Consider the following 26,809-nt stretch of genomic DNA (forward strand, 5'->3'; position numbering starts at 1 on the left):
CTCTGACAGTGTATCATGACAGTGTACCGCACGATGCAAAATGTGTCCTTAAAAATTTGTCGAAGTATTCCGTATTATAATTTGTATTTGTCGATACTTCACGCCCTGTAGTAACAAATTATTGATGTTAAAACTGACTTTGGAGTCTTTCTTGAAGCCTATTTGATTGCTTCGTTACATAGAAGGAACATTTTTGATTTGATTTATGGTAAATTTATTTTTAATAAGTGATAAGAAGTAGAATTTTAATATAGATATCAATATTCAGGTATGTTTCAACAATCCGTTAAGAATTTCAATTTTTTGTTCAAATTAGACCCGCACAGACAATAAATTTTCGAGACCCAATAGCAATTACTATTATTTTACACGTAATCGAAAGCATTTAAGGCCATCGTCCAAGTACCATGCGCGCAGGTGGTTTTAGGACATTTTTGATGGAAAATTTGAAAAATTTGTCAAAACCAAAAAATTAAAGCCCTTTGAAAAACTTTTATCTATCTACAGGGTGAAAATAACTGGAAAATTCGGAGGATTTTTCCGAGTTCTATCAAAAATAGCTCTGGAAAATGAGTTTTTTTGTAATCTTTCACAATTATTTGGAAAAATAATTCGATGACATGATTTTTTTATCGAATAAACCTTACGCTGGCTACAAGAATTACAATCGGACCCATTTTTGGACAACCTTTTCACGCTTTTCATGGAAAATCAACGAATGTCATATAACCGATTTCGTTGTATTTTTAAAATTCGATGATTTTCCATGAAGAGCGTGAAAAGGTTTTTCAAAATTGTGTCCGAATGTAATTCTTGTAGTCCTCATAAGGTTTATTTGAAAAAAATATTTCATGTCATCGCATTACTTTTTCAGATAATTGTAAAAGATCACAAAAAACTTATTTTTCTGAGCTATTTTTGATAACAATTCTCAATTCTGTATGTTTTCGGTTTTGTTAAGTTCTTCAAAATTTCCATCGAAAATTCCTAAAACCACCCGCGCGCATGGTACTTGGACGATGGCCTTAATAAGGCCTTAATCATATATACCCAAAAATTTAAAAGTTAAAAAAATTTAGCGAAAAAACGTACACCCTTTGACACGATTGACGCCAAACTGAATTGACACAGTATCATCCAGCTGACTGACGTCTGTTTGTCACATAAAAGCGCGTTTACAAAGTCAACCCAATTGATCTTGCTGGTTTAGAAGACATTTAAGCTGTCCGGTTTAGCCCCGTGTTCGGACTATGGAAATTGATAAACATGTTCTGAGCCTAACCCGAAAAATTTTTCTGGGTACGCACCTGATAACAAGCTTTAAAACATAGCAAACAAATCACTGGTGGCGCTTGTCATGTACAGAAATCTATATTTGTGAACGAAAACGAAAGTTCGCAAAACAGTTTTTGTTGTGAATATTGTTATAGATACCTACTTCTTCAACACCCTTGACGATGATATATAATGTCGTTTTCGCTTGATACCAAACCTAACCCAGTTTCCACCCTAACTGCTGTCAAACCGTTTGTTTGAAGCTAGTTTCGAACCTAGTTTTAACGTTGTTGAACTGAAAATCGAGTCAGTTTCGAACCTGGTTGTTATATCAGGTTTGCTCAAACCGCCGTTGCTAAGCGCGAAAACAACACAGTTTCGTGAAAAGTGTTTGTTTGAAGAAACTACCCTGGGTCAGTTTCAGTGTTCTCAAGCGAAAACGACATAAGTAATTGAAGGTCTTTGGAATCCTAGATAGTGTGCACAACCTTGTAATTTTTTTCAAAAAATTCAAAAACTACTATGTTTTAAAACAATTTAAGGCCGAAGCAACATAACATTAGATTGTTGTTGAAGGGAAATAATGATGTTTTGAATTTTTTTATTGAAAATGTAACATGTTGCATTCGACTCATCAGCAACTGATTTTTAAACATTATCAGGTACAATAAGATTTCTGAAATGCTGTTTCATGAACAAAGCATTACAATTTCATTTTCTCCTGCTGCTGTTTAACCGAAATTGAAAACGACGAGGTTTGTTTTCATAGATATTTCAAAGATGATTTTAGATTACTCCAACCAGTATTTTATAAATTCAGTAAATAATGCTTTATTCAAAATGGCGCTTGAGTCAAGTTTAGCGCTTGAGTTTTGTCCATAAAATAAAACGCTTTTAACGTTCAACCTATAAAAACTCATCCATATTAGTTCTACGAAGTATTTGTTTGTTTCTAGTTTTTTTTTCAAACAAGTTTGATAGACGTATGCCTTTGCTAAACTGCCAGCATTGCAAATTCAACGCTTCACTTCTGATTCGTGAAAAGCAAAAAAAAGGCGGATGGGTAATGTTAGAGACAAAACCGGATGATGTGAATACAAATAAAATGGTCGGTTCAGTTTCTACGTTGTTGAAGAATCTGAACTCTGGACCTGGAATTCTGAAGCTGAATTTTGGAGCCGAATGTTTTAACCCAATTCTAAAACTTGATTTTGATGCTATATTCTGAAACTCGCGAACTGAATTCTGAAACAGGATTCTAGAACTGAATTCAAGATATGGATTGTAGAACTGATGACTGCATCTGTGTTCTGGAACTGAATTCGAGACAAAAATTCTGATTCGGGACTGAACACCGAACTCTAGACCAGACTGCTGGTTTCAAATTCAGATCCAGAATTCAGCTCTGAAATTGAGTTCTAGAATCTTGATCAGGAATATTGTTAAAAATTTTCAGAATCCTGAATTCAGTTTGATTTCCAGAATTGTGGAACTGAATTTTGGAACCAAACTCTAGATCAGCATTCTGGAACTGACATGAACCTGGATTCCGGAATGAATTTAAGAACTGAATTCTGGAATTACAACTGAATTCTGGGTCCGAAGTTCGGTCCTGAATTTTGGTCTGTGGTTCAGAACTCAGCTTCAGAATTCTGTTTCACAATTCAATTTCAAGTCTATATTTCCGGGTTCACTTACTTATGAAACACATTAAAGAACTTTTATTTCGAGTTATTTGTGGGCATATTGTGCTACTGAAAATTATATTCCAAACTGCTGATCTTATCTCCGAAAAAACGATTAAAAACTTTTCACTCAATCATATGATAAATTTTAAATGGGCGCTCAATAGTAAACTAGGACGTATTCACGCCTAAAAGAGCCGAGGAAACTGTAAACCTTCACTTAACTGAAGTGAATATAATCTCACTTCCGTTTTGCATATTTCAACAGATAAGTAATTCTAATAGTTCTTTAGATAACATTTGGAGCCCTTAGAAGGGCTGATTTTGTATAATGTTCCCCGTCGTTGTTCACTTTTCGTTGTATATTTTTTCAATGCAAACGACCAGCAACAGGATGGAACAATCATTCTTATTTGAAGGGGAACTGGCTCTTCGAACGTCCCACAGCAGAATTGCTTACAGTGTCGATTGATTCCATACTAAACCAATTTTGGTTAGAAGCTTTCTTTTCACGCGACTTCGTTTGCGGATTTTTCACAAATGGGTGGTTGGTATAGAATTTTGATGTCGATTATTTCTATCGTATGTGCATATTTTTGAGGAAGGCATTCAGAAAAGTCAACGATAATTTACACTGCTCGGAGCATTCTTTTCGAACGCGAAGCAGTACACAAAAATAATCAAATTACAAAATTGATGTTCTTCGATTAGGACTGGTTCTGTTCCCCATCGTTATCTACTTTTGGTTGTATTTTGCTCCAATGTAGACGAGCAGCAGTCGATCTTCTTAGAAGAAAAACTGGTGCTGCGAACGTCCCGCAATTGACTCAATACTGAACTGAACATGATACTAAATATTTCAGAAAACTTCAAATTTTGAATTATTTGTGATTATGTTATACAACTGAAAATGTTATCATAAATTGATGATCATATTTCCGATTATCACTCTCACAGATGATTAATTTTGAAATGGCGCCCCATAGTAAAGTAAGTCGTATTCACGACAAAAATGACAGCTCAGAAAAAAACAATGATCTATTAGTTGTACAAAATTTAACCAATCGAAATCAGAAAACAATCTAATATTCTACAATCGCTGTTGGTTCCGTGTGTAAGTTCTCGGCAAACAATGTGTTGTTTTTGGGGAACGGGTATAGCGTGATAGGTAAGTCAATGCCTTTCACGCAACCCAGCTGGGTTCGATTCCCAACATAGGATCAAAAAATGTTTCTGGTCTAAAGAGGTGAATGACCAAAAGGTTACAAACTTTATAATAGGAACAAAAAAATGTATTGTTTTAGCAGTTACATACCAATGAAATTTACTCTCTTCAGTAAAACTTAAAGTTCACGTAGAACAAGATTATTTATGATTCAATGTCGGGATTCCGTAAATTATACATACACCAGCTATTGACTGATAAATGCCAACTCATTTAAAGGTACAAATGGAAAGACATTAATCCGCTCCGTTATAATCCAATCATTTTGCTTACACGCGCAATCTCCCTGCGGCCGGCCTGCCACGCACAATCTTATCCTGTGTATATCACGAAAGTGGTTCTTTCGGGTGAAAAACATACATACCTACACGAAAGTGTGTGCGTACGGTATATCAAGTACATATTGTTAAAGCATCTCGCCATCATGCCAACAGGTTACTCACCGCTGTTCACATTTTAGTGGTATTTATCGGAATTGACAACTAACGGATTCGGTTAAATGAAGGGCGTGACAAAATTATGGTTGTTATTTTAAAATTATAAGTATGTAATTTTAAAATTATAATTATTATTACTTTCCGATATTTTCGGTTGCTGTGCAGAACGGATTAATAAAAATAATAATCCATCCGCGTTCCGAACACATTCCGCGACTTTCAAGTGTAGTAACGATCATTTATTAAACGTTTCTTTCAGACACAGCTCAATGCGGCGGTGGTGGAGGTGGCGGTATGACGGGCGGCGGGACGTTGCCACGGAGGACAACAGTTGGTTTCAACGCCAAAGGCCAGAACCTGCATGGTGCCAGCGCAGGCCTAGCCGGAATGCTTCTAAACTCTACCGGAGGAACAACAACTGGGCCAGGGGGTGGTACCATGGTCGTAGGTACTCACACTTACCACCATTCGACGGGTGGTCGATCCGGAAACGGTGCTGGTGGTGCATCCAACGGCATCGGGACGGTTGATAAGACAGCTAAATTGGAAGACCTGATACATCTTCCAGGACCACTAACGGAAGACGCTGTAATGCGAACGTTGCAAACCAGATTCAACGAGGGGAAATTCTTCGTAAGTGCAAAACAGTTGATTTTTATGTTTATTACACATTTCTACGCTATTTTCTTGCAATGCCAAGAAAATGTCTAACTGAACGATTCGCTAATGTAAAACAAAACTAGATCATACGGCGAAGCAGTTTACTTAGCACTTGAAACATTAGCAACGACATTCATTAAATCGACAGCAATAAAAGAGTTATGGTCGTTCCCATCGACTGAAGTTTACGTTTGACTCCCGTTCAATTTATCAAATCAATCTATCGAAGGCACATCATATTTTTCAACTTCAACGTCACATCTGGGTCAAGCCGTATGAATCTGAGCTTATTTTCATTTCTTCCGGAGCAACGCAGCAAACACTATTTCACTTTTTGGCTTACCACTTTTGCTTTTCATTAATTGTGTTAATTTTGAGTCTGGTAAATTGCCCAACAATTATAGATGTAGTCATTTTCTGCCATTAGCTTTCTAAGTCCCTGGAAATTCCAACCAGCGCCGGTGGCTTTGCTCCGTCATTTCGACGAACGCATTTCCGTTCAGACAGCAGTATCGTTGGCGAGCCAGACGATGTTTTTTTTCCTCTCTCTCTATTTTATTGCAACACTAAAGACAACTGATTGAGAAATAAAAACCGAAAATCGGCTGTGTGTAAACAAAAAAACATAATAATTGCCAACAGGTGGATGTTTGAAGGAAAGGTTTAATAACAACGCTCGCATCGGGCGGCTGTGTTGGAATTAGCGCTAATGATGATCGTTCAAATGAGCGTGTTGCATTGCTAATTACCGAATTCACACGGTTAGTAAAGCAACAGCTAAGGATTATCTTTTATGCAAGAATTTTCGATCGTTTGCAGCCCCCCGTTTGTTTGCTCTGCCACCCCGGCTAGCACATAATTTTTAATAAAACTAAGAACTAAAATGTAGCTAGATTGATTATTTTAATACTAACTTAAACCAAAAACTTTAAAATTTTAATCCAAGCTATGCGAGAAAACTATACTTTGCTTTTGTTTTGTTCCTGTTGTGCGCGGCATTTACGCGAATAGAACACGACAAATACTCTTTTGTTTCACATCAACATTCAACATAACAATATCATTAAGAACTAACAGGTCAAAAGTCATTCTGTCTAAATAAGTTCAAGGGGCAAAAAGTTTTTACTCCCTAATTTATGCTAGAAGCACATAACGATATTTACGTAAATTCACGTTTCATCTTAGATTCGTGCGAAAGAAAACCGTGTCGAGAAAAACCGTGATAAAAAAGACGGGTGGGTAATGTAAAAGACATAACCGAATGTCGTGAATACGAAAACATTTGACATGTCCCTTAACACTTCCGAATATCAATTAGTTGATCAATTGTATGAATTATGCAGTTTTTCTTCGCCGTAGCATCACTTTTACATAAAATTCTTATCTTAATATAATACTAATATAGTCACAACGATTTGAGTTTAATAAAACATATTCCTCTTATTTTTAAATATCATTATTTGAACCAAACGATTTACTGCTATAAATTAGAAAATAATCTGAAATTTTTATACATTCTGTTGTTGATTAAACATTCCCCTATTTCACATTTTTCGCAAAAACAAAGAAGGCTTCACTTGATCTCGATTACTGTGAATTTCCCACAGCGAAAAGTGCACAAATCTAATCAAGCTGTTCTAGATTTGCACTAAACTGAAGATATTTACCTTCGATTTGCGAAGAAGAAATCCTAATAGTTCTTCAGAAAACTTTTAGAGATATTAGATGGGCTGATTTTGTGGATGCTCCCCACCGTTGTCCTATTTTCGTTGTTTTTTCACCATTGCAAACGACTAGCAGCTGTGGCGTAATCGCTCTTGTCGGAAGCGAAACTAGCTTTGCAAACGACACACAATACATCTGCTCGCAGTGGCGATAGAACCCAAACTGATCCAATTTTTGTTAAGAGGTTTCTTTTAACGTGATTTCGTTTGTAGCTTTTTCACTAATGGACTATAAACGGCTATAAAAATAGCAGCATGTCGATTATTTCATTTTGGATTTGCATTTCATTGAAAGAAACTATCAGAATGCTGTACGGGATTCATTCCTGCCTTTCAGAAGGACCAAATTGTAGAACTCACTACGATATTAAGCACTGTTCGGATCATTTTTCTCGAACGATTTGTTGTACAGCAGCAGATAGTTTGTTCTCTTCCTCAGAACGCGTTCTGATTGGCTGGTGTTGACATGGGTCAAATGAGACAGGTTTTTCAATAGTGTACTATTGAAATACTATACACGTATATTTCTCTTGGTAATTATATTATATAAATTCTTTCACAGATCACTGAGCTATTAGTTTTAAAATTAAGACAAAGGCAAACACGCCTTATGAATTATCCCCTTTGATACTCGTTTATACCAAACGTTTCAGAAAAGTTTAATTTTGAATTACCTGAGATTATGTCATACAACTGAAAATTTTATCATAAAATTGTGATCATATTTCCGATGGTATGTAGCAAAAATTATGTTGATTCGTTAGATACAACAAGAGATATTCACGATCAAAAACTTATCACTCTCTCAGAGGGTACTTTTTGAAAAGGCGCACCATAGTAAAATAAATCGTATTTACGACAAAACGTTAGGCAGAATGCTCGAATTCACGTTTCGTCCTACGTCGTTTTTCATTGAGAACACTCGTTGAGTGCTTTGCTCGATTCGTGGACTTTTCGTGTCGGGCAATCATAATAGGTGCACTGTGTTTCATTGATTTGCACCGCACGAAAAAATGCACTCTCGGGGCAATTCGCGGGCAACTATTTTGCACCCGTTTTCTTTTCCGAGCAGCAAGCGTGCAAACCAAACTTTACAAAACTGTTTCATTGATCGGTTGTCAGGGCAAAAGACTAGCACCGAGCGAGTGAAATCAATGAAAAACGACATTAGCAGCGTAGCAGCTTATGTTGAACTGCTACCTCCGACCTGTTGGTTCAACACGAACCGCTAGGCAGAAGTAAAGTTAATGTTACTTGTATTGGTATTATTCGCGCGCGACTCAGTATGTTCCGGTTTCAAGATGCTCGGATGCACCACTAAACTCACTGACTTCCCGAGTGAACGTTTCAACAATATCCTATATTAAAGTCCCGGGAAGTCTTGATTCACAGCTCTTATTCGAGGAAACTGAATAAAAATTTGCAATACTATCACGTAAAGAATAAAAACTTCCCTATTTTTTAGAAATGAAATTACGTGATACAAAATAAACGAGTGAATAGGAGTTAGACAAAATAGTTTATTCATTGCGTTGACATATTCTAAACAGTTGCTATGAAATCATTTTAAATCACCAAATAAAGGTCAACAGATTTCACGCGCGTCTTAGAAGTTAGACGGAAATTGATAGGTTGAATGAAGAGGTAATAGTAAGTAAAATAATAGTAGGTAATAGTAAAATAGAGTAATCAGAAGTGAAACATTGAAAATATTTGATAACTGAAAGGAAAAAGAAACTTCTGCAATTGTCGCCTTTTACGACATGGAAGCAGGAACCCAGTGGATCTATTCTTGGTTTTTTTTCCGCCGGATTCCACACGGCATCTAGGCTGGTAATGTCCGGAGAGAGCTAATAGGTACTATCAATCTCCTAGTGGACCCCAGCCCCTATTGACGAATCCGATCTGTTATTATGAATCTCTAAAAATGCTTTTCTTTAATATTCTTATGAATTTTGAATTTCCAAATTTCAATAGCGAAAACCGAACAGATTCTAAGAAATTTAGTCTTATTGTTACCTTATGGCTTATACATTGCTATACATATGTTTCAGATACAACTAAACTCTTAGAAAAAATAAAATTTACGCTTGACGTAAATTCAAGTGTGCCGTCATTTCTTTGGTGATGACACAATGTTATATCTAATAATAAGTAAAAATAAAAATTGTCTCTGTATCGATGTTAGCTTCAGCTATATTAACTGTGAAGTTAATGATATGACTTATTTTTACATGCTTTGAATTGTGAATGTAAGTTAATCGCGACGCTCCTTGTATGTGCATCTATCATGTAAATTTTTCTAAGTGTTCACACACCTAGAAAAAATCATGTAAATTTACGTCTTCTGAGACCGACATATATAAGCGTCAAAAATGACTCAATTTTACAGTAAATCTAATTTATATTTAATGCATTTTGACATTTTTTGTAGGAGCTAAAACATGTGAATTCACACGTTTTCTTTAAAGGCGGGGTATGTTTGACATATATTTATATCAATCTTGTAAATTTCAGTCGTTTCACGGATTACGTTCTTATGAATTGTATTATATGTGGATTTGTGTCAACTGCAACTTTCAAAATTTTTTGCTGTGTACTTACAAAATATGTTTTGACCCACAAAAGGTGCTCCTGGAAATCCTAAAAACGAGATTTTTCGTTATAAATTGAAAATATTTGGTTTCATTTGATATTTTACATGTTATAATTCGGTCGTCGCCATCATTTTATTTACAGTATCATGAAAAATGCAATTATTTCAATTTTCCAAGATTCGACACAAAAGTATTTCTGTTATATTTGTTTACCTTTTCTATAATAATTAGGTGTAGAGTTCACTCTAACTAAAGAACAATTTTTCGAAGTGTGGAAAGCATAACAGTTTTATTCGTGTTCTCGTCATCCAGTTATGTCTCTGACATTGCCCACTCAATTGGACGACCAAAACGATCACTGTCATCGGTGTCAGAACTACGACGTTTAAGGATCAAGAGTAAACCAAGTTAACTTGTGTTGGTAATTTGTGTATTACGTACATTTTATTTGGTACGTATGTCATAGATATATGTATTCATATATGCAGTGCAACCAGTTTATCAAAGTGGCTTACACGATTAAGTTTCAAACAATCTTTTTTAGCAGTAATTTATTCTCAAACGAACGTTAGGCCAGACTTTTTGGATAAAATATCAATATTTCCTAATAAAAATGTTTTTCCCTAATAAAAAAGTTAGCAACACTGCTTCAATAGATTTGTATTAGATTGCGCTACACAAAATAAACAAAACTAAATATTTTCTATTACAAAAGCAGTTTTCCGGAAAAATAAATAGTTTTACGACAACATTCCATATCCATTGCCTTCCGCGTGTTAAATTAAAGGTTCCTTTTTTCGGGTTTACTTATAGAAGGTACGTAAATCTTTATGTCGCAATAATTGCTGCAGGAGAAAATCCATATAGGACTGTGTTTGTTGCTAATCAAATGTGTTAGTGGATGTAAGCTGAAACTGAAATATTTTTTCTCAATCAGTTTTAAGGAAAGCGGAAGAGTTTCAGACTAAGATTTTCACTTTTCTTGAATTGTAATTTTAAGCAAAATGATCCGATTGGTTTATTGTTCAACCATATTGTTGACATTACTCATACGCTTGCAAAGAGTCTTGCTCCTTAAATTCAGCAAACCAATACCAAATGGTTTTTTTTTTCGGTGGAGCAGAGTTCGGATAACACTTTTGAAGCCATTGCTTAGCTTGTACAAAATTTTTTTCATCAAAAAGCAGTGATAAATTAACACCCGAAATTGTTTTGAATACATTGGTAGTCACTTTTAACTGACTAATCTAAATGTGAATGAAAATGAAATTTCACACATATTCTTTTGAAAATTTGTACCCTTCGACTGATTTGGAGTTTTATCGAAAAAAATTCGGCTTTCTCAGTCAATTAGATATAGGCAAACGATTTGTTTACAAAATTGCCCGACGAAACTAAAAATATGATTTTATTATACGACATTGTATAGACGTTTATAGTATATGGATTATTGTAATGTACTTTGTCACTTTGGTCTAATCGTTATTGTCAGTCTCGTTGATTTCCAACAGTGGGATGTCAGCTGTCTATTTACGGTACCATATATAAACTAAACTAGGTTCGTTGATAAACTTTTCATCGGATAGCACTATTGCCACAGTGTTTGGTTTAGTTTCCCTTGAAAAAGGCCATCAAAAACGGCCGAAACGTCGGACATATTTATAAACAAATCGTTTGCCTATATCTATTTGACTGAGAAAGCCGCCTTTTTTCCGATGCAAGTTTGTACTTTATAAACGTCATATGAATTTGACAATGATAGCGCCATATGCGTGTGACTATTGAGTGATGTGTTATTTGTCCGGCTTTTTGTAATTAAAGTTTTTTTATGTCCGGTTCTTTCAAAAATTATTTTTTCGAAGTCAACATGATAATAGTTTTCCAAGATATATACCTCTGACAGTCCTCTATGCAAGTAATCTTTGCTCGAATAGAAATAATTTCATTTCGAGAGCTTCAAACTGTCGTTTACCAATGAAACCGATTGTCAGTTTATTGCTTTTGCTTCGGTGTTGAAACCGAAAGAAAAAAACCGATTGTTGGCATCTACCGGCAGGGCCTCTGTTTTGTAGTCTTTTCGTCATTATTTGTATCTGGGACACAAAAAGCTTCTTATACGATCGATTTGCTGCATTAAACTAAGTTTCAAAATCTGACACAAAATCAGACTCCCTAATTATTTCCTGCCAAGCGCTCTAGCTAGGTGGTATCAATGGGCATACAAATTTAAACCCGAACATAAAGAGCATAACAGTTTTGTCACGCTCTGAATTATCCGCTAGCGGCACAACAAAAGAAGCTAATTAACACATTCGTGTAAAGTTTTCCAGTCCCTGATACCTTCCTCACCTTCGTAACTTCAAAATGAGACTGATGTAGGCTTTCTCCGATCTTCTCCTAGCATTCTGAAAGGGTTCCGTGAAATAGTATTCTGTTTAAATACACGCAATGATTCCGCACCAGTTCGTATCATGGAAAATGCTAAATTGTCAATTGCTATGCATAACCCGAAAGTCTAAGCCAGTTACCCGGGGAAATCATTAATTATGTTTGGTTAACTTCTTACTCAGAGCACTGATTTTTATGCTGATCACTGAAGGGCGTTTTATGGCCGCCTTGTCCCGGTTACCATCGGTTCTCACACGAATGGTTTGGCTTTTTTTCCGAACAAACAGTGAGTACAGCAGTAATGAAAGCTCAAGACACCACGATTTTATTGCTATTCCCGGAGGTTCCCCACGCAGCTATGGGTATATATTTAATACTTTTTTACTATTCGATGAAGCATAAGAAATACAAAATGCACGTGTACAGGCTAAAAAGCGCGATGGTTGGCTTCGCGTGTACAATTTGCTGTCTCTGACGACTGTAGACAAGAGCTTATGTTATAGGAATTGCCAGGAGGCAGCACAGCTATCCTATTGCAAATGTTATGCAACATGCCGTCTGCAGGGAAATTGTTCAATTGCTGTAATGACTGTTGACGTAGTGCAAAAAAAACTAAACTTTTCCTCGTGACATGAGCAGTTGTGCGGGATATTTTTTGTTTAAGCAAACCAGTTCTTTGCGATTGCTGTTTTCCGTACCCGTAGAAGATAGCTGTCTTCGAACATTTGATCTGCATCAGTAGCTCTCGGGTGAGATTTTAAAATGTGTAAGATTGTTTTGATCCAATTAATGGTAATATTGAATTATAACAAAAGCGTCACTAGAAGATAGTACAAACTCCTAGGTATTTCGATTTTGTGACGAAGTAGTCCACATGGTGTGCGGTTCTTCAGTTTGTCATGGAAGAATCACTTTTTCACAAAATCGAAACACCTATTAGTTTGTTTTTTCTATTTTTTTAGAAGTAGAAAATAAAACTTATTGAAATTTCAAGATGTTCTACAATTGTTTCATAATTGTTATTTATGTTAGATATGTTCAGCTTATTAAAATCGGTAGTGCAACTTATAACTATTGAGTTTTGTTATACTACCGAAAAAATGATTGTAGAACAACTTTGACTACATCTCAAAAAATTGTGAAGAAGATGATCAAATTGTCCATGCTGCATTCGCAGTTACAAAAAACTTCACATCGTCACGTTAAAAGGAAGCAACTATAACAATTGTGCAGTTTATCAACAAATTTAGAAAAGGCTGCCATAATTGTAACAGGCACAATATCTGCCTAAATGGCTATATACCTCTTGTTGAAAAAAATGTATGAGCGAAATGATGCTCTCCGCACGGTAAAGATGACAACCGGATTGTCATTGCTGTAAAAAACATCTGCTGAGCCTGCATAGTTTTTCTTTATTTTTAGAAAAACAACATAAAATCCTAAACTTTCAATTTGAAGAAGGTTGCGCAAAATTTATCTGTTTGAAATGAACGCAAAACTTGCAGACATGAGAACATAATCATAAAAGTTACAACATTACATACACAATAAAAACAAATCCTAATCTGAAAACTTGTATATGGCCTGCATCTTGCTGAAATAATGAGCGGACCTGACATCACTTTCGAAACATATTGAAAACTTTTATAGAATACAGCTCTATACAGCTCCGGGTTGGCGTTTCAATGAAGAGAGCGCTGGTCGTACAAGTTAGTTATCGTATGTTCAAGCCCTGACCTGGAAGAATCCTTAGTATCAGTAGGACTATTATAGTACTAGTCATACAATGATTCTGAACGCTTAAGAAACGGCAGCGAAGTCTGTTGAAACAGAAAGGCCCAATTCCACCAAAGGGATGTAATGCCAAGACTTTACTTCATATTGTTACTACAGCTAGATCAATAAAAAATACTACAAATTACAAAAAGTTTACAACTCAGTTTTAAAGACTTATTTTTACATTTGAATTTAAATTAAGGAAAATCGATTCAATTATATTTGCGAAAATGACGCGAGCTCCATTTTGAAGATTTTGAGCAATATTTCTGGAAATTCCGGAACCGAAAACTTGATACCGGTGTTGTAAAATTATTATCATTAAATTATATAGAATTCCTGAATTTTTCTGCATCTGCAATTGAAAACACTTCGTATAACCATAAACTAACATGACCACAACTTAGAAGATAAACAAACGGTTTGAAATTTTTTATGACGGTTTGAAATTTTGAAAATTTGTAACGTTAGAAGTCGGAAGTCGAACTTGGATACTTTTATGGAACTTTCAGCCCTGGTAATTTGAGTTTAATGTTATGAAAATCTGATATCAGTTTATTTGGCCCTAAACTATCTGGATCTGCAAACTTTTAAAATTAAAATTATTACTCTAACCACCCTATCTCCGGAACCAGAAGTTGTATCGGAATGTTCTTATGGTATCTGAAGGCTTCTCAGTTTATTCTGAGATGATAAAAATCAGTTAACTCATCTTTGAAAAAAACTATTGACATTATTTGCATTTTTGGCATTCTCATATAGAAAGACTATGCAATCAACCCGACGATAAGACCATAATTAGGTTAAAACCGGGTATGAATAAAAATTATAAAACTAACTAACTATGCAATCACTGTGAACACTTTGTGACTTTACAACCGGGGCCCGGAGGTCCGAGTGTCATATACCATGCGACTCAGTTCATCGAGATCACAAAATGTCACACAAATGTGTGTAGGTATGTGACAAATGATGTCACCCAATTTTCTCACAGATGGCTGATCTTCACAAACTCAGATTCAAATAAAAGGTCTTATGGTCCCTTGCTTGCTGTTGAATTTTGTCTTTATCCGTGTTCCGGTTCCGGATTTACAAGGTAATATGAGCAAATGTATGAGAAAATACACACTCAATTATCGCAGAAATTTTTTAACCGATTTTCACAAACTAAGATGCATATAAAAGGTCTTGAAATTCTTCCATTGGTCCAAATCCGACTTTCGGTTCCGGTATTACAGCGCGATAAGTGAAAAATTTTAAATTTCAAGAGAATTTTTTAACAAGTGATGGTGAAACTAGGTGCAACTTTGTAAAATCCCTTACTGGTAAACTCATCTAGTTGGCAGATCTTTTTTTTTCTAGTTATTAGACATATAGACCTAATAGTGACGAAAATCTTCAAAAACGGAACTCACTACCATTTCGCAGCAGCGGTTAAACCGTTTTTCCACAAATTTTAATTCAAATTAAAACGCTCATTGTCTTAAAAGATACTGCGCAATTTCTTCCAGACTTCCAGCTCTGAAATTATATGGCGATGCAAATCAAAAACAAAAATGATGATGCAAAACCGGTACGCATGGTGCTGGCACGGAAGAAGAAAACACCATGGCCTTTGCTTTGTTTAATTTCGTATTTTTCAGGAGAAAAATCTGTATATCTATTTCGGGAGATCAAAATTCTGTATTCAAAAGTTGTATATGAAAAAAATAAGAAATTAAAGCGCAACGAAATGAAAAATACATTAAATCGAATCTGAAAATGACAGCTACTTTTTGTTTAGAGGTAGCGTTTATTTTAATGTAATTGGCGTTCTTGTTTTTTTACTATCTTACATTATGACCAAGGCCACCATCTTCCCATCTTATCAGAAGACATTTTAGAAAACATAAAGAATAACGCTTAAGGGGCGGGTAGGGTCTCACAATTTTGAAAAATCATTTATTATTTTCTTTCTATTTTCTAATAGTAAAACATTTCAAGAATATTCGGTCAAATTTTGAAGCCTATCGGAACAAAACTCAGCAAGTTATGGGCCTTTATCGTTGCCAGTCCAATACTACGAAGAAATAGAAGCTGCACACACAGGCCCAAGATTTCTGCTTCGATTGACTTAAAAACTTGACAAAACATTCTCAAATTTTTTCATTATAACAAAATGCAAAACAAAAAATATGGCTTTTTTAGAATGTTAGAGCCTACGTGCTCCCTTGAGTAATAAATTGTTTCCTTCGACTTTATAGACAATAAACTTTAAACGCGTTTTTCTCGACTACTACAATCTTTGCACACACTTTCTACATATAAAAAACCAGACCCCAACGTTTTCCTTTTCGTGGTTTGTTACTTTGGGAAGATTTTACAGCTACAAAATGGCCGATTTTTTGTGAAAAATCGTACTTTTGAATTTAAACAACCACCAAAAATTAAAAAAAAATTTAAAAAAATATCAAACAGAAACGTTGGGGTCTAGAAAAAGTTCTGCTCTAACTATGCTGCTTTGATTTGTTCACTTCTGATTAGTCTGCGCTGAAATACAGTGGACACCGCAAATCATGATTTTTAAGAAGCGTCCTCAAAAATGCTTCTTCACCGACTTATTTCTCAATATTTTTCCACGAAAAAATTACAAAATGTTGTTCGAATGATGCTTTTTATTATACAAAATATTTGAATTTATTTTGTTGAACGATAGTTCTGGAAAAAATTGGCAAAAATGATGATTTTTTTCATCATTTAGATCCTACCCCCCTTAAATAATAGCAATAAAAGTTAATATAAATAAACTGTCTTTAGTAGATGGGACCATTTGTAGTGTTTATCATCCTTGATATTCTCTTTCATTTAATTTGCTAGTATTATCACAAAATCATGAAAACGATTCTATTCTATAAAAGTATACTATTTACCTTTCTCATATAGGAAGGTTTTAGAATTACTTGAAAAATTGACTAGTGAAAATAAGCCCCAAGTGCCAAGTGTCCTATACCTTTCTACACAGTTCATCGAGCTTAACAATGTCTGTGTAAGTGTCAAATAATGTCACTCATTTTTCTCAAAGATGACTCGACCGATTTTCACAAACTTAGGCTCAAATGAAAGATCCCATAGTCTTGTAGGTTGCTATTGAATTTCATCCGGATCCGACTTCCGGTTCTGGAACTATAGAGTAAAGTGTGTTCAAAATTGCACGCCGTCATTTAGTGCGACGATGCAAAAGAAAGAAAATAAATAAATTCTTATTCACTTCACATAACTGTTTACAAATTGAAAAGGTTATGTTAGTTTATACCCAAAGAAAGTTTCTTATGCTATTTAAGTTTAAAAAAATATTTCTGACAGAATCTTCTAGTGGTATTTTTGAATATATATAAGTAATATGAGAAAGACATTAATACACCACTAGGTGGATTAAATAAGGTTTTCTTTGTTAGAAGTTGTTTGTAAATCAATTAAGTAAGATCATAGAAATTCAAAGCTTTCAAATCGCCTTGGACTATCCTACATATTACTCATATACTGAAGTTGAAAATTTTTAAAATAAAACCATTCATATCTAACGAAAAAATGCTCATCTCTTATGGATTGTTTGCCTTTTGGTATTGAGGTCTCCTATTTATCAGTTATACACTAGGTAACATACACTCTTAGAAAAAATGAAATTTACGCTTGACGTAAATTCAAGTATGCCATAATTTCTTCGGTGATGACACAATATTACATCTACTAACATGTAAACATATATTTTGCGTCTGTGTCGATTTGAGTTTCATCTAAAGCAACTGTGAAGTTAATGATATGACTTATCTTTAAATGCTTTGTATTGTGAATGTAAGTAAATCGCGACGCTCCTTTTATGTGCATCTATAAAGATGTAACATTTTTTAAGTGTGTATGTACTAAAAGATTCATTTCCAAAGAATTATCGTTTGGAAACCTGCAAACAATTTACACAAAACTGTAAAACTTTGCTCAAGTAAAGAGTGTATCGAAAATAAGCTATCCACATACATTTGTCTTGTATGCATCTATTTGTGATGGTTTTTTATGCTCAGATCACAGCATGCTGTGCGTTTGACTGTCAGCTTTCGTTTGTTTAATTATTTGTGCGGTTGAAATTCTGCGTTTTCAAAATGTCGTGTATTGAAAAGGAAGTGAAAATTAAGGTTCTGTACACATGGCTAAGTGACAAGGGTATTACTATGCAAAAATTGACGAAGCAGTTCGGAATTCATCATGCCAGTGTTAAAACCATCATTAATAAGTTTGGGGAACACTATTCTTTGGATGAGCTACCAGGAAGAGGCAGAAAACTCGAAACTAGACCAGAAAGTGATATCTCTAATAATGAAGAACAAATCAATGTCAATACGTGATTTTGGGGGCTCAAGCGTCCAAAAAATGCGATGCAACATTTGTCCGGAACTCAAGTTTAACCTCATACAATAAAGGATCAATTTTTAGTTTGAATAAAATATCGTTTTTCGTCATAATTTGAAAGAAAAATTTGCGGATAGCTTATTTTCGATATACTCCTTAATTTAATATTAGATATTTTGAGCGTATACAAAAGATCATTTTAAACCATGCTACTGGTATGAGATAATACAAAAAATGTAATTCAATATGAATTCCCCAAAGAATGTCTAAGAGGTTAAAAATACCGTAATAACGGAGTGGGAAAACAAATCACGAAGAGCATTGGACTATGGCAAACGAAGTGGAAAGTGATCGAAAAGTGAAATGAATGATTGGATGAAAGTAATTGTTTTTCGTTGTTTCTACGTAATGGCAAACGAAGCATACCTTTCTGTTGCTTTCATCGTCGTTGAAATAGTCGGTGATGCACTCCTACACCCACGAAGACTTTCTCGCGTTTAATGAAATAAAATATTAGAAGAGAGTTTGCAAATTTTGTTAAACGATTGCCATACCTTGAAAATGCTCCGTTACTCTACTCACTGATCATTGCTTATAGTATAAAAGTATATACACAAAATTTACAAATAAGTTTTCTTGATTTCATGTATCTGCAAAAGTAAAAATTACTGTTCCCAAATATAACCTAGCTCCTCCAGTCATCATATTACTATTAAATGGTGTGAGATCAACTATCACTGAAGTCATTTTGTATTTTTCAATTCCAGACCAACGTTGGTCCTATCCTGCTCGCCGTCAATCCTTATCATGACGTAGGAAATCCGCTAACACTGTCATCGACTCGTTCAGTTCCCTTGGCACCTCAGCTCCGCAAAATCGTACAAGAAGCCGTCAGGCAACAGGCCGAAACTGGCTACCCCCAAGCAATCATTTTGTCAGGTTGGTAGTGTTTTAGATCAATGGTGCAGTATGAAAAACTGATGCCGAAAACTTCAATCTTTAGGAACATCCGGTTCGGGCAAAACGCACTGCTCGATGTTACTCCTTCGACAGCTATTCGCCGTGGCCGGTGGAGGACCAGAAACCGACGCTTTCAAACATTTAGCTGCAGCCTTCACCGTATTACGATCACTGGGATCCGCTAAAACGTCTACCAACTCCGAGTCAAGCAGAATTGTAAGTAAACTTAAACGTAAACTAAGAGAGGGAATTGACTTAGACTATTTTTTCTATTTTCAGGGTCAATTTATCGAAGTTCAAGTAACAGACGGAGCTCTCTATCGAACCAAGATTCACTGTTACTTTTTGGATCAGACACGTGTCATACGGCCGCTACCGAACGAGAAAAACTATCACATTTTCTACCAAATGTTGGCAGGATTAAATGCGGAAGAATGCGCTCGACTGAACTTGGAAGGCTATTCGCCGGCTAACTTGAGGTACTTGCAGAACGGTGATATTCGACAAGATGAGCAGGAAGATGCGGCACGGTTTCAAGCATGGAAAGCATGTTTGGGTATTCTGGGCATTCCGTTTCTGGACGTGGTTCGAGTGCTGGCGGCAGTTCTATTACTGGGCAATGTTCAGTTCGTCGATGGACAGGTATTTGAATTAATAATACTTATCAGGAAATTGTGTCCATATTCATCTCAGCTTAATTATTCCATCTATTAAAACTTTTAGTTAACGTAAATTAACTTTTTCATAAATGATATCAATATGGACACAAATTACATATTTATTTTACTGTCATGGTAGACAGAACTGTCCGATTTAGTACTTTACGATCTACGGGTCGTGGGTTCGAATCTCGTCTTTTAAAAATTTGCTGTGATGACTAACAATATATGGGTAATTTACGACTGATGTTCAGTGATAAAAATATATTTAAAAAATGTCTGAGCAAATATTAGATTTTTTTTCCACAATTACACCAAACTTTGATAGTAGTAGAACTTGCTTAGATAAAATGTCAATTTTGTTTAACAGGGACTGGAAGTTGAGGTGAGTGGTGAGACGGAATTAAACGCAGTGGCCAACCTGCTAGGAGTGCCACCAGCTCAGCTGTTTCGCGGCCTAACCATTCGCACTCATAATGCACGTGGTCAGCTCATAAAATCTGTTTGCGATGCCAATATGTCTAACATGACACGAGATTCTCTGGCTAAAGCTCTCTACTGCCGAACGGTGGCGACGATCGTGCGAAGAGCAAACAGTCTCAAGCGGTAACTGAAAACTTTTACATGAACTGCTCAAAATTAGAAATCATCATTTTCTCTTGTTTCAGTTTGGGCTCAACTCTGGGAACACTTAGTTCCGATAGCAACGAATCAGTACACAACCAAGCAGAAATTGCAAGTCAACATGCGTCCACTATCGGTGGCGGTAACGCCGGATCAAAGTCGATGGCCGCATTGAACAACGCCGTTCGACATGCTACTGATGGATTCATAGGTACGCTTGTTATAATGAACAACTTTGATACATCCAGTGCAAATCAATTTAATTTAAGTAAAGTAGCAAACGTTGTCCATTCTAAAATCTATAACTTTGTCCAGTTGTCGATATTTTCATTTTTATTCAAATTGGATGTGTATGTACTACCATACCACACGCGATACATGCACTTTTTGATTTCAATATTTCTCAAGTTGCTTCGACGGTTGCATTATTCTCATCTAAATATAAATCATTCTGTCTTCATTATCGACGTCTCATGTATGATGATGTTGTTGTACACGATTTTGCTTAGAATTTGAGTCGTTTTGTTCCGAATAGTGGTGACTCGAACCTCTACACACAACTTGAAGAGTATCGAAATGTGAATATTAAAATGAGGCTTACGATACACTAATTATGCATTGAATATGTTCTTTTATGATAAACGCAAAACCCACATATTGACTAAAGTAAAATTACCAATTTTATGCCATCTATATTTAGTACCTAACAGCTTTAAAAGTTTCTATAAAACCTTTTACCCGAACTGAAAACTGCTCTAAAAAGAAAGCTACTTGAGCTAGAATAGAACCATGCATTCGCCGTTAATATTGCTTTCAAACATTCTCTTTAAATCATTATTATCAGTTCAATTCTTTCATAAATCTACTTTTGTGATTGTGCGTGTTCATTGGCTGATAGTTTTACTCAGAGCAAATTTGATGGTTCTAAAATTCATTTATGACACATTTTTTGTGAACTATTCGATTTATTACTTTTTAGGTTGACATTAAAAAAAATTTTATGGCCGCCATTTTTATGAGCTGTACCGTAGCATTTATTGATATCAAATTTAATATTTTATGATTCATTTTCAGAACATATGCACAAGTTTTATACAAAAATTATGATTCATCACAAATTTTTTTAATGAATCATGGAGACTCGCCAAAAAAAACGCATTTATTTCAAGGCGTTTAGTTATATTTCTTATTTTTAACTATACATTCACGATAAAAATAAAAGCACATTCAGGTTCTACATTTAGAAAAAGCCTCAAACTCAAACTAAAATTGAAATCAAAAACCGATATAACACACACACATATTCAAGAAAAATATCAAACTGACAGTTTATTCATTGGGGAGTTCAGTCCATCCCAATAAAATTAATATTAAGCGGGTTACAAAATTTTCTTAAATTTGGAATTATTTTTAAAAAGATTTTACGTATGTTTATATTGATTCTTAACTTTACTTTAAAAACCTTATGAAGAATTGTTCACATGGCAGGAATTTGCTCTTATAGTGGTTTTCAGTAGGCTTTCGTGGAGTTTAAAGTTTTAATGCAAAATTTATCTTGTGGCATTGAAGACAGCTACAAGTATTTATTAATATCAAACATGTTACTTGGGAATGCGATGGTATGAAATTTGCACACGCTCTAATAATTTAAAGAATTGGAGTTCGTTTGACTTTAATCAATTATGACTTAGAAAATATACGGGGGAAGTTATTGTTATACCACCGTTAACCTAACTAACTACTCAACCACAAATTAAAATATTGGAGATCTCTTTCAATTTTATAATATTCATCATGTAACACTCATTTTCACTATTCATCTTTCCATGCATAATACGGACTACAGGTTTCTATCAATCATCAATTCATTGAAGTGATGATAAATTATGGAATAATTTCTTATTAGAACGTTTTTAACAATACAATAATACATGTTTTCATATACATTAGAGCATGTCCATTAATCCGTTCAGTTCACAGTTTTTTAGTTACATCGATTTGAATAAAAGCGATGCAATTCAACGAAAATCTGGGTCCTTCGAATTTCTCAAGAATGGGTGCGTTTTAGCATAGTGTTGCATACTAATCGACTCAGCTCGACGAGATCGGAAAATGTCTGTGTCAGTGTCGTCTCGTCCTTATGTGCACCTCGTGCACTGCACAACCGGTCAAATTGAAGTAATGAATTCCGTCCCCAACCCCATCCATATTCAATTATTTTTTTGGAATCTTTATTTATTCGATGGAAAAAGGTTGGATCTCATTGAAATTGCGAGTATTTAAACGCATCTCATATACATCAGACATAAAATTTCAAGTATCTGTTGTCGCTGTGTTAGTGTCTTCCGTGCGCATTAGTTACTGCATTTTATTAAAATCTTGAATCTTAGTGAATATCTGTAACTTTTTTATTGAAAAGATATTAAATTATCGTCAAATGTGGATTTTGAAAATGGAAATGTTGCAAGTATAAATTATTTTTTAAATTTGTATGTATTTTTCATAGTCTCCAATTGATTTTCTGCATCATTTCATTTAATAGGCTATATATATAGAAGAAGGAAGTAGAAGCTGTTTTTGTCTTCGTGACTTACCAGACAGTTTTCGTGTTCGACTCTTAGCATAACCTTCAAGTCAAAATCACAAACTTTCGATTATTATGGAAACTTTGAAAAACAATTCTATATTAGATCCGTAATAATCGAAAAAGAAACTATCATTTTCAGTTAGACTCTTTTGTCGTGGAAGGATCGAATTAATAGTTTTTGAGACATAAATTTTTGAAGAAACAATTACTGATAATACCTTTTTTCAAAAATTAGGCTTAAGTCAAATTGGCTAAAACAGATAGTTTGCTATACTCAAGACGTGTCAGAAGTTTTATCCAAATCGAAGAAGATCTATCCTGATTTTATAACCTTTTTTATATGTCGGTCTGGAATTGCTCAAAAGCTAAAAACATTTCAAACTTAAAGCCTTTTATAAAAAAAATTTACCTACTCATCAAAAAAGTTAATTTTTCCAAACTTAAACATTTTAAAATGTAAACGAAAACTTGTAAAAGTATCACAGTATAGTTTACTTACCGACGCAAAAATAAAACATTGAATAGGTTGTTTTCATTTTACACTCTATTGGTTCTTCTTAGTTTAGCGTGCAGTTATCTCGTACCTGAACCGAATTGTTATCGACGGTGTTCAGTGCTGCACTCTGTACTTCAAGCCATCTAACTAACATCAATCACGCTGTTATCATATTTTTAGGCATTCTGGACATGTTCGGTTTCGAGGAACCACGACCAGCACAGTTGGAACACTTGTGCATAAATTTGTGCGCGGAAACAATGCAACATTTTTACAACACGCATATCTTCAAGAGTTCCGTCGAATCGTGTCGAGAGGAGGGTATCATTTGCGATGCCGAGGTGGACTATGTTGATAATGTGCCCTGTATCGATCTGATTTCTTCGCTTCGGACGGGTCTATTGAGTATGCTAGACGCCGAATGCTCCGTCCGGGGTACGGCGGAAAGCTACGTGGCCAAGATTAAGGTGCAGCACAGAAACTCGGCACGTTTGGAACAGAGAGCCTCAGAACCGTATGATCCTAGGATGTTTGCTATTAGACACTTCGCTGGTCGAGTTGAGTATGATACGACTGACTTTTTGGACACAAACAGGGATGTAGTACCTGACGATTTGGTTTCGGTCTTTTACAAGCACACTTGTAACTTTGGATTTGCAACGCATCTTTTCGGCACCGAACTAAAAGCTCTATATGCCCAGGAAAATGTACCTCGTGGATTAAGTTTTAGAATTGCGCCCACATCCCATACTGACCTGTTGAATGGGGATGAACCAGTTTCAACCCTGACGCAAGATTTCCACACAAGATTAGATAATTTGCTAAGGACACTTGTACACGCTCGACCTCACTTCGTTCGATGCATCCGTAGCAACATAGCAGAGAAAGCGGGTGGTTTTGACCGCGGCACAGTTGTGCGACAGATTCGTGCTCTTCAAGTGCTGGAGACAGTGAATTTGATGGCTAGTGGTTTCCCACACCGTATGCGATTCAAACAGTTTACGGCTAGGTATCGAATGTTGGCACCTTTCCGACTGTTGAGGCGCTGTGAGGAGAAAGCCTTGGAAGACTGTAAATTAATCTTAGATTTCGCCTTGGAAAACCCACCCGAATTAGATGGATCAGTGACACTATCGTGGGCACCCGGCAAGAGACATATCTTTCTAAGCGAAGGCATTAGACAACATTTGGAAATGCTGAGGACTGAGGTGCGTATGAAAAGCGCCACCCTCATTCAAGCCACGTGGCGTGGGTGGAATTTGAGAAAGCGGCTGGGCACAATTCGAAGATCACACGACATCAAACTTGTAGGCAGTGGAATGTTAACTATAAATAAAAGTACCGGTAGGTTCAATTAATTGTAATACATTAAATATCTTTCTGAACAATTGTGACTTTTTTTTGCAGCTACAAGACCCCCAACTGCAACACCAAACACTAATGCAAATAATACCGGTACCGCCACAAGACCTAGGCCACAGCCAATTGCGGGCACACCACCGCCAGATCCTAATGAAAAATGTGATTCGAAAATAATCGCACAGACTTGCACATTGTTTGGGTTAGATTTGGTAAGTAAATTAAAACGTGATAATTTATTTTCTACTATGCTGCTAACAAAAATCGATATCTATTTCTCAGGAACGTCCGCCTCCAGTGCCACCGTCTCGTTCGTACACAGTAACTGGAAATTCTAAGCTCGGTTATCCACAGACTCGTATCATGAAAATGAACTTTCCGGAGGATTCTGCCACTTCCACTGTGAGTGAGCAACTACGTAAGGGAGAAGCCGTTACGGTTACCGGAGCTTCACATCGCCGGGGCCATCTGATTGTTGAACACAACGGCATCAGTTTGCATGTGCCGTTCCAGTATATGGAATTGGTTAAAAATTCTACTTCACCAGCACCACCGAATGCGACTGCTGTTAATATTTAACCAATCGTTTGATACTCTTGTTCTATTCTATGCTGTTAACCATTGCATTGCTCCCACGATCGCTACTAATACTACTTACTACGGCAGATTGCATGCCCTAGTTTTACTGTCCCAATGTCTTCCATTCGCAGAATGCAACTTCAACCACAGGTTTATTTAATAACATCGTAGTTCTGTAAGCATTCATCGATAGCATTTACTAGAGTAGTCCGTAAGGTCAATCAGATACAATCGTTCAAACAACGTTATACTTACCATTTTATCATGTATCTAATGCAAACGATAAAAGTACTACATATTAGGACTGATAAATACTGGTAGGATAGTTTATAGGTGTTAGGAAGATTCTCTTCACATACTGATTTATTACTTAAGTGAACCACACTTTATAGAAACGTTAATTCTATGAGGATTCAAAAGTGCCAACATTTTTATGTAGGATATTTACCGATAGTAAACCGTGAAAATTGAATATTTCGTGTACTGCATCTGTTCTAGGAAGAGGGTTCATCTGCAACGTAATAGAACTATTCGAAAAATGTCAGTAATACCAATCCAAAACGTTGTCCAACTTTCCTAAAATTTTAGAAAAAAACAGGAAAAAAACAATATGTCGAACTTGCCATGTAAATAGCTGAAATGCAGACGCTTCTCTCGAAGAAGACACATCTATTGACGAAATGCATCCTACCCCAGCCATAGTCATAGAAAGACCATATCTGTAAAACTGTTTCTGTTTCAAATTTAAAGCTTTATTTTTTCTCAGTTCTGAGACACGTATTCCGAAAATTTGATGCAAAAATAGATAAGTAATTCCTAGAGAGTAACTACAAACATTTATGAGTACCAGTGAAAGTTTTTTTTTCGAAAAATCTACCGTTGAGTTATAATAAAATATCAATATATTGAATTACTCAAACTGGAGCTTATTATTTACTGGAATGAAAGAAAAATCCTGCTATTTGAATAAGTTATTACTGTTAGAAAAGAAATACCACTTTCGCCCAACTCAAACGACTTATCACCCTCATTCTTGTTCACGTCCGTATCGACCATACGACGAACGGGTATTTTCGAACGAATGAACTCGAACGCGACTAGTTCGCCACAAAATATTCAAATATTAGTAAACTTCTTCAAATAAATGATAAGTCTTAATGAAATCAGTCCAATTCTTGTGATTAACTATATGCGAAACGCTAGAATGTATGCCAGTTTAGCTTCAAACGATACGTATATTCGAACATCATTCGTTCGATCGAAAAGTGTCATTCTTGTTTACGGACGAATAGACGAAATGCCGTGGTTTCGATTCGTCAGTTTAATGTTGCGAATCAACCGTTCGAACACATTGAAAAAAGTTTAACCGATTTCCAACAAATTTATTTTCGAATCTAA

The 26,809-nt window shown here is 35.5% G+C and overlaps 1 protein-coding gene across 1 annotated transcript in view; it reads left to right on the top strand.

The window, feature by feature from the left end:
- LOC131427903 (myosin-I heavy chain) overlaps positions 1-26,289 on the top strand; it is an 85,542-nt gene extending 59,253 nt beyond the window's left edge. Inside the window, 8 exon segments of the mRNA XM_058591481.1 lie at positions 4,882-5,255; positions 18,915-19,086; positions 19,151-19,323; positions 19,387-19,749; positions 20,137-20,372; positions 20,435-20,601; positions 23,654-25,044; positions 25,115-26,289. Coding sequence (XP_058447464.1) covers positions 4,882-5,255; positions 18,915-19,086; positions 19,151-19,323; positions 19,387-19,749; positions 20,137-20,372; positions 20,435-20,601; positions 23,654-25,044; positions 25,115-25,411 — 3,173 coding nt within the window. The 3' untranslated portion in view covers positions 25,412-26,289.
- The last annotated feature ends 520 nt before the right edge of the window (positions 26,290-26,809 follow it).

Source organism: Malaya genurostris, chromosome 2, assembly GCF_030247185.1.
Source record: "Malaya genurostris strain Urasoe2022 chromosome 2, Malgen_1.1, whole genome shotgun sequence".
Classification (NCBI taxonomy): Eukaryota; Metazoa; Arthropoda; class Insecta; order Diptera; family Culicidae; genus Malaya; species Malaya genurostris.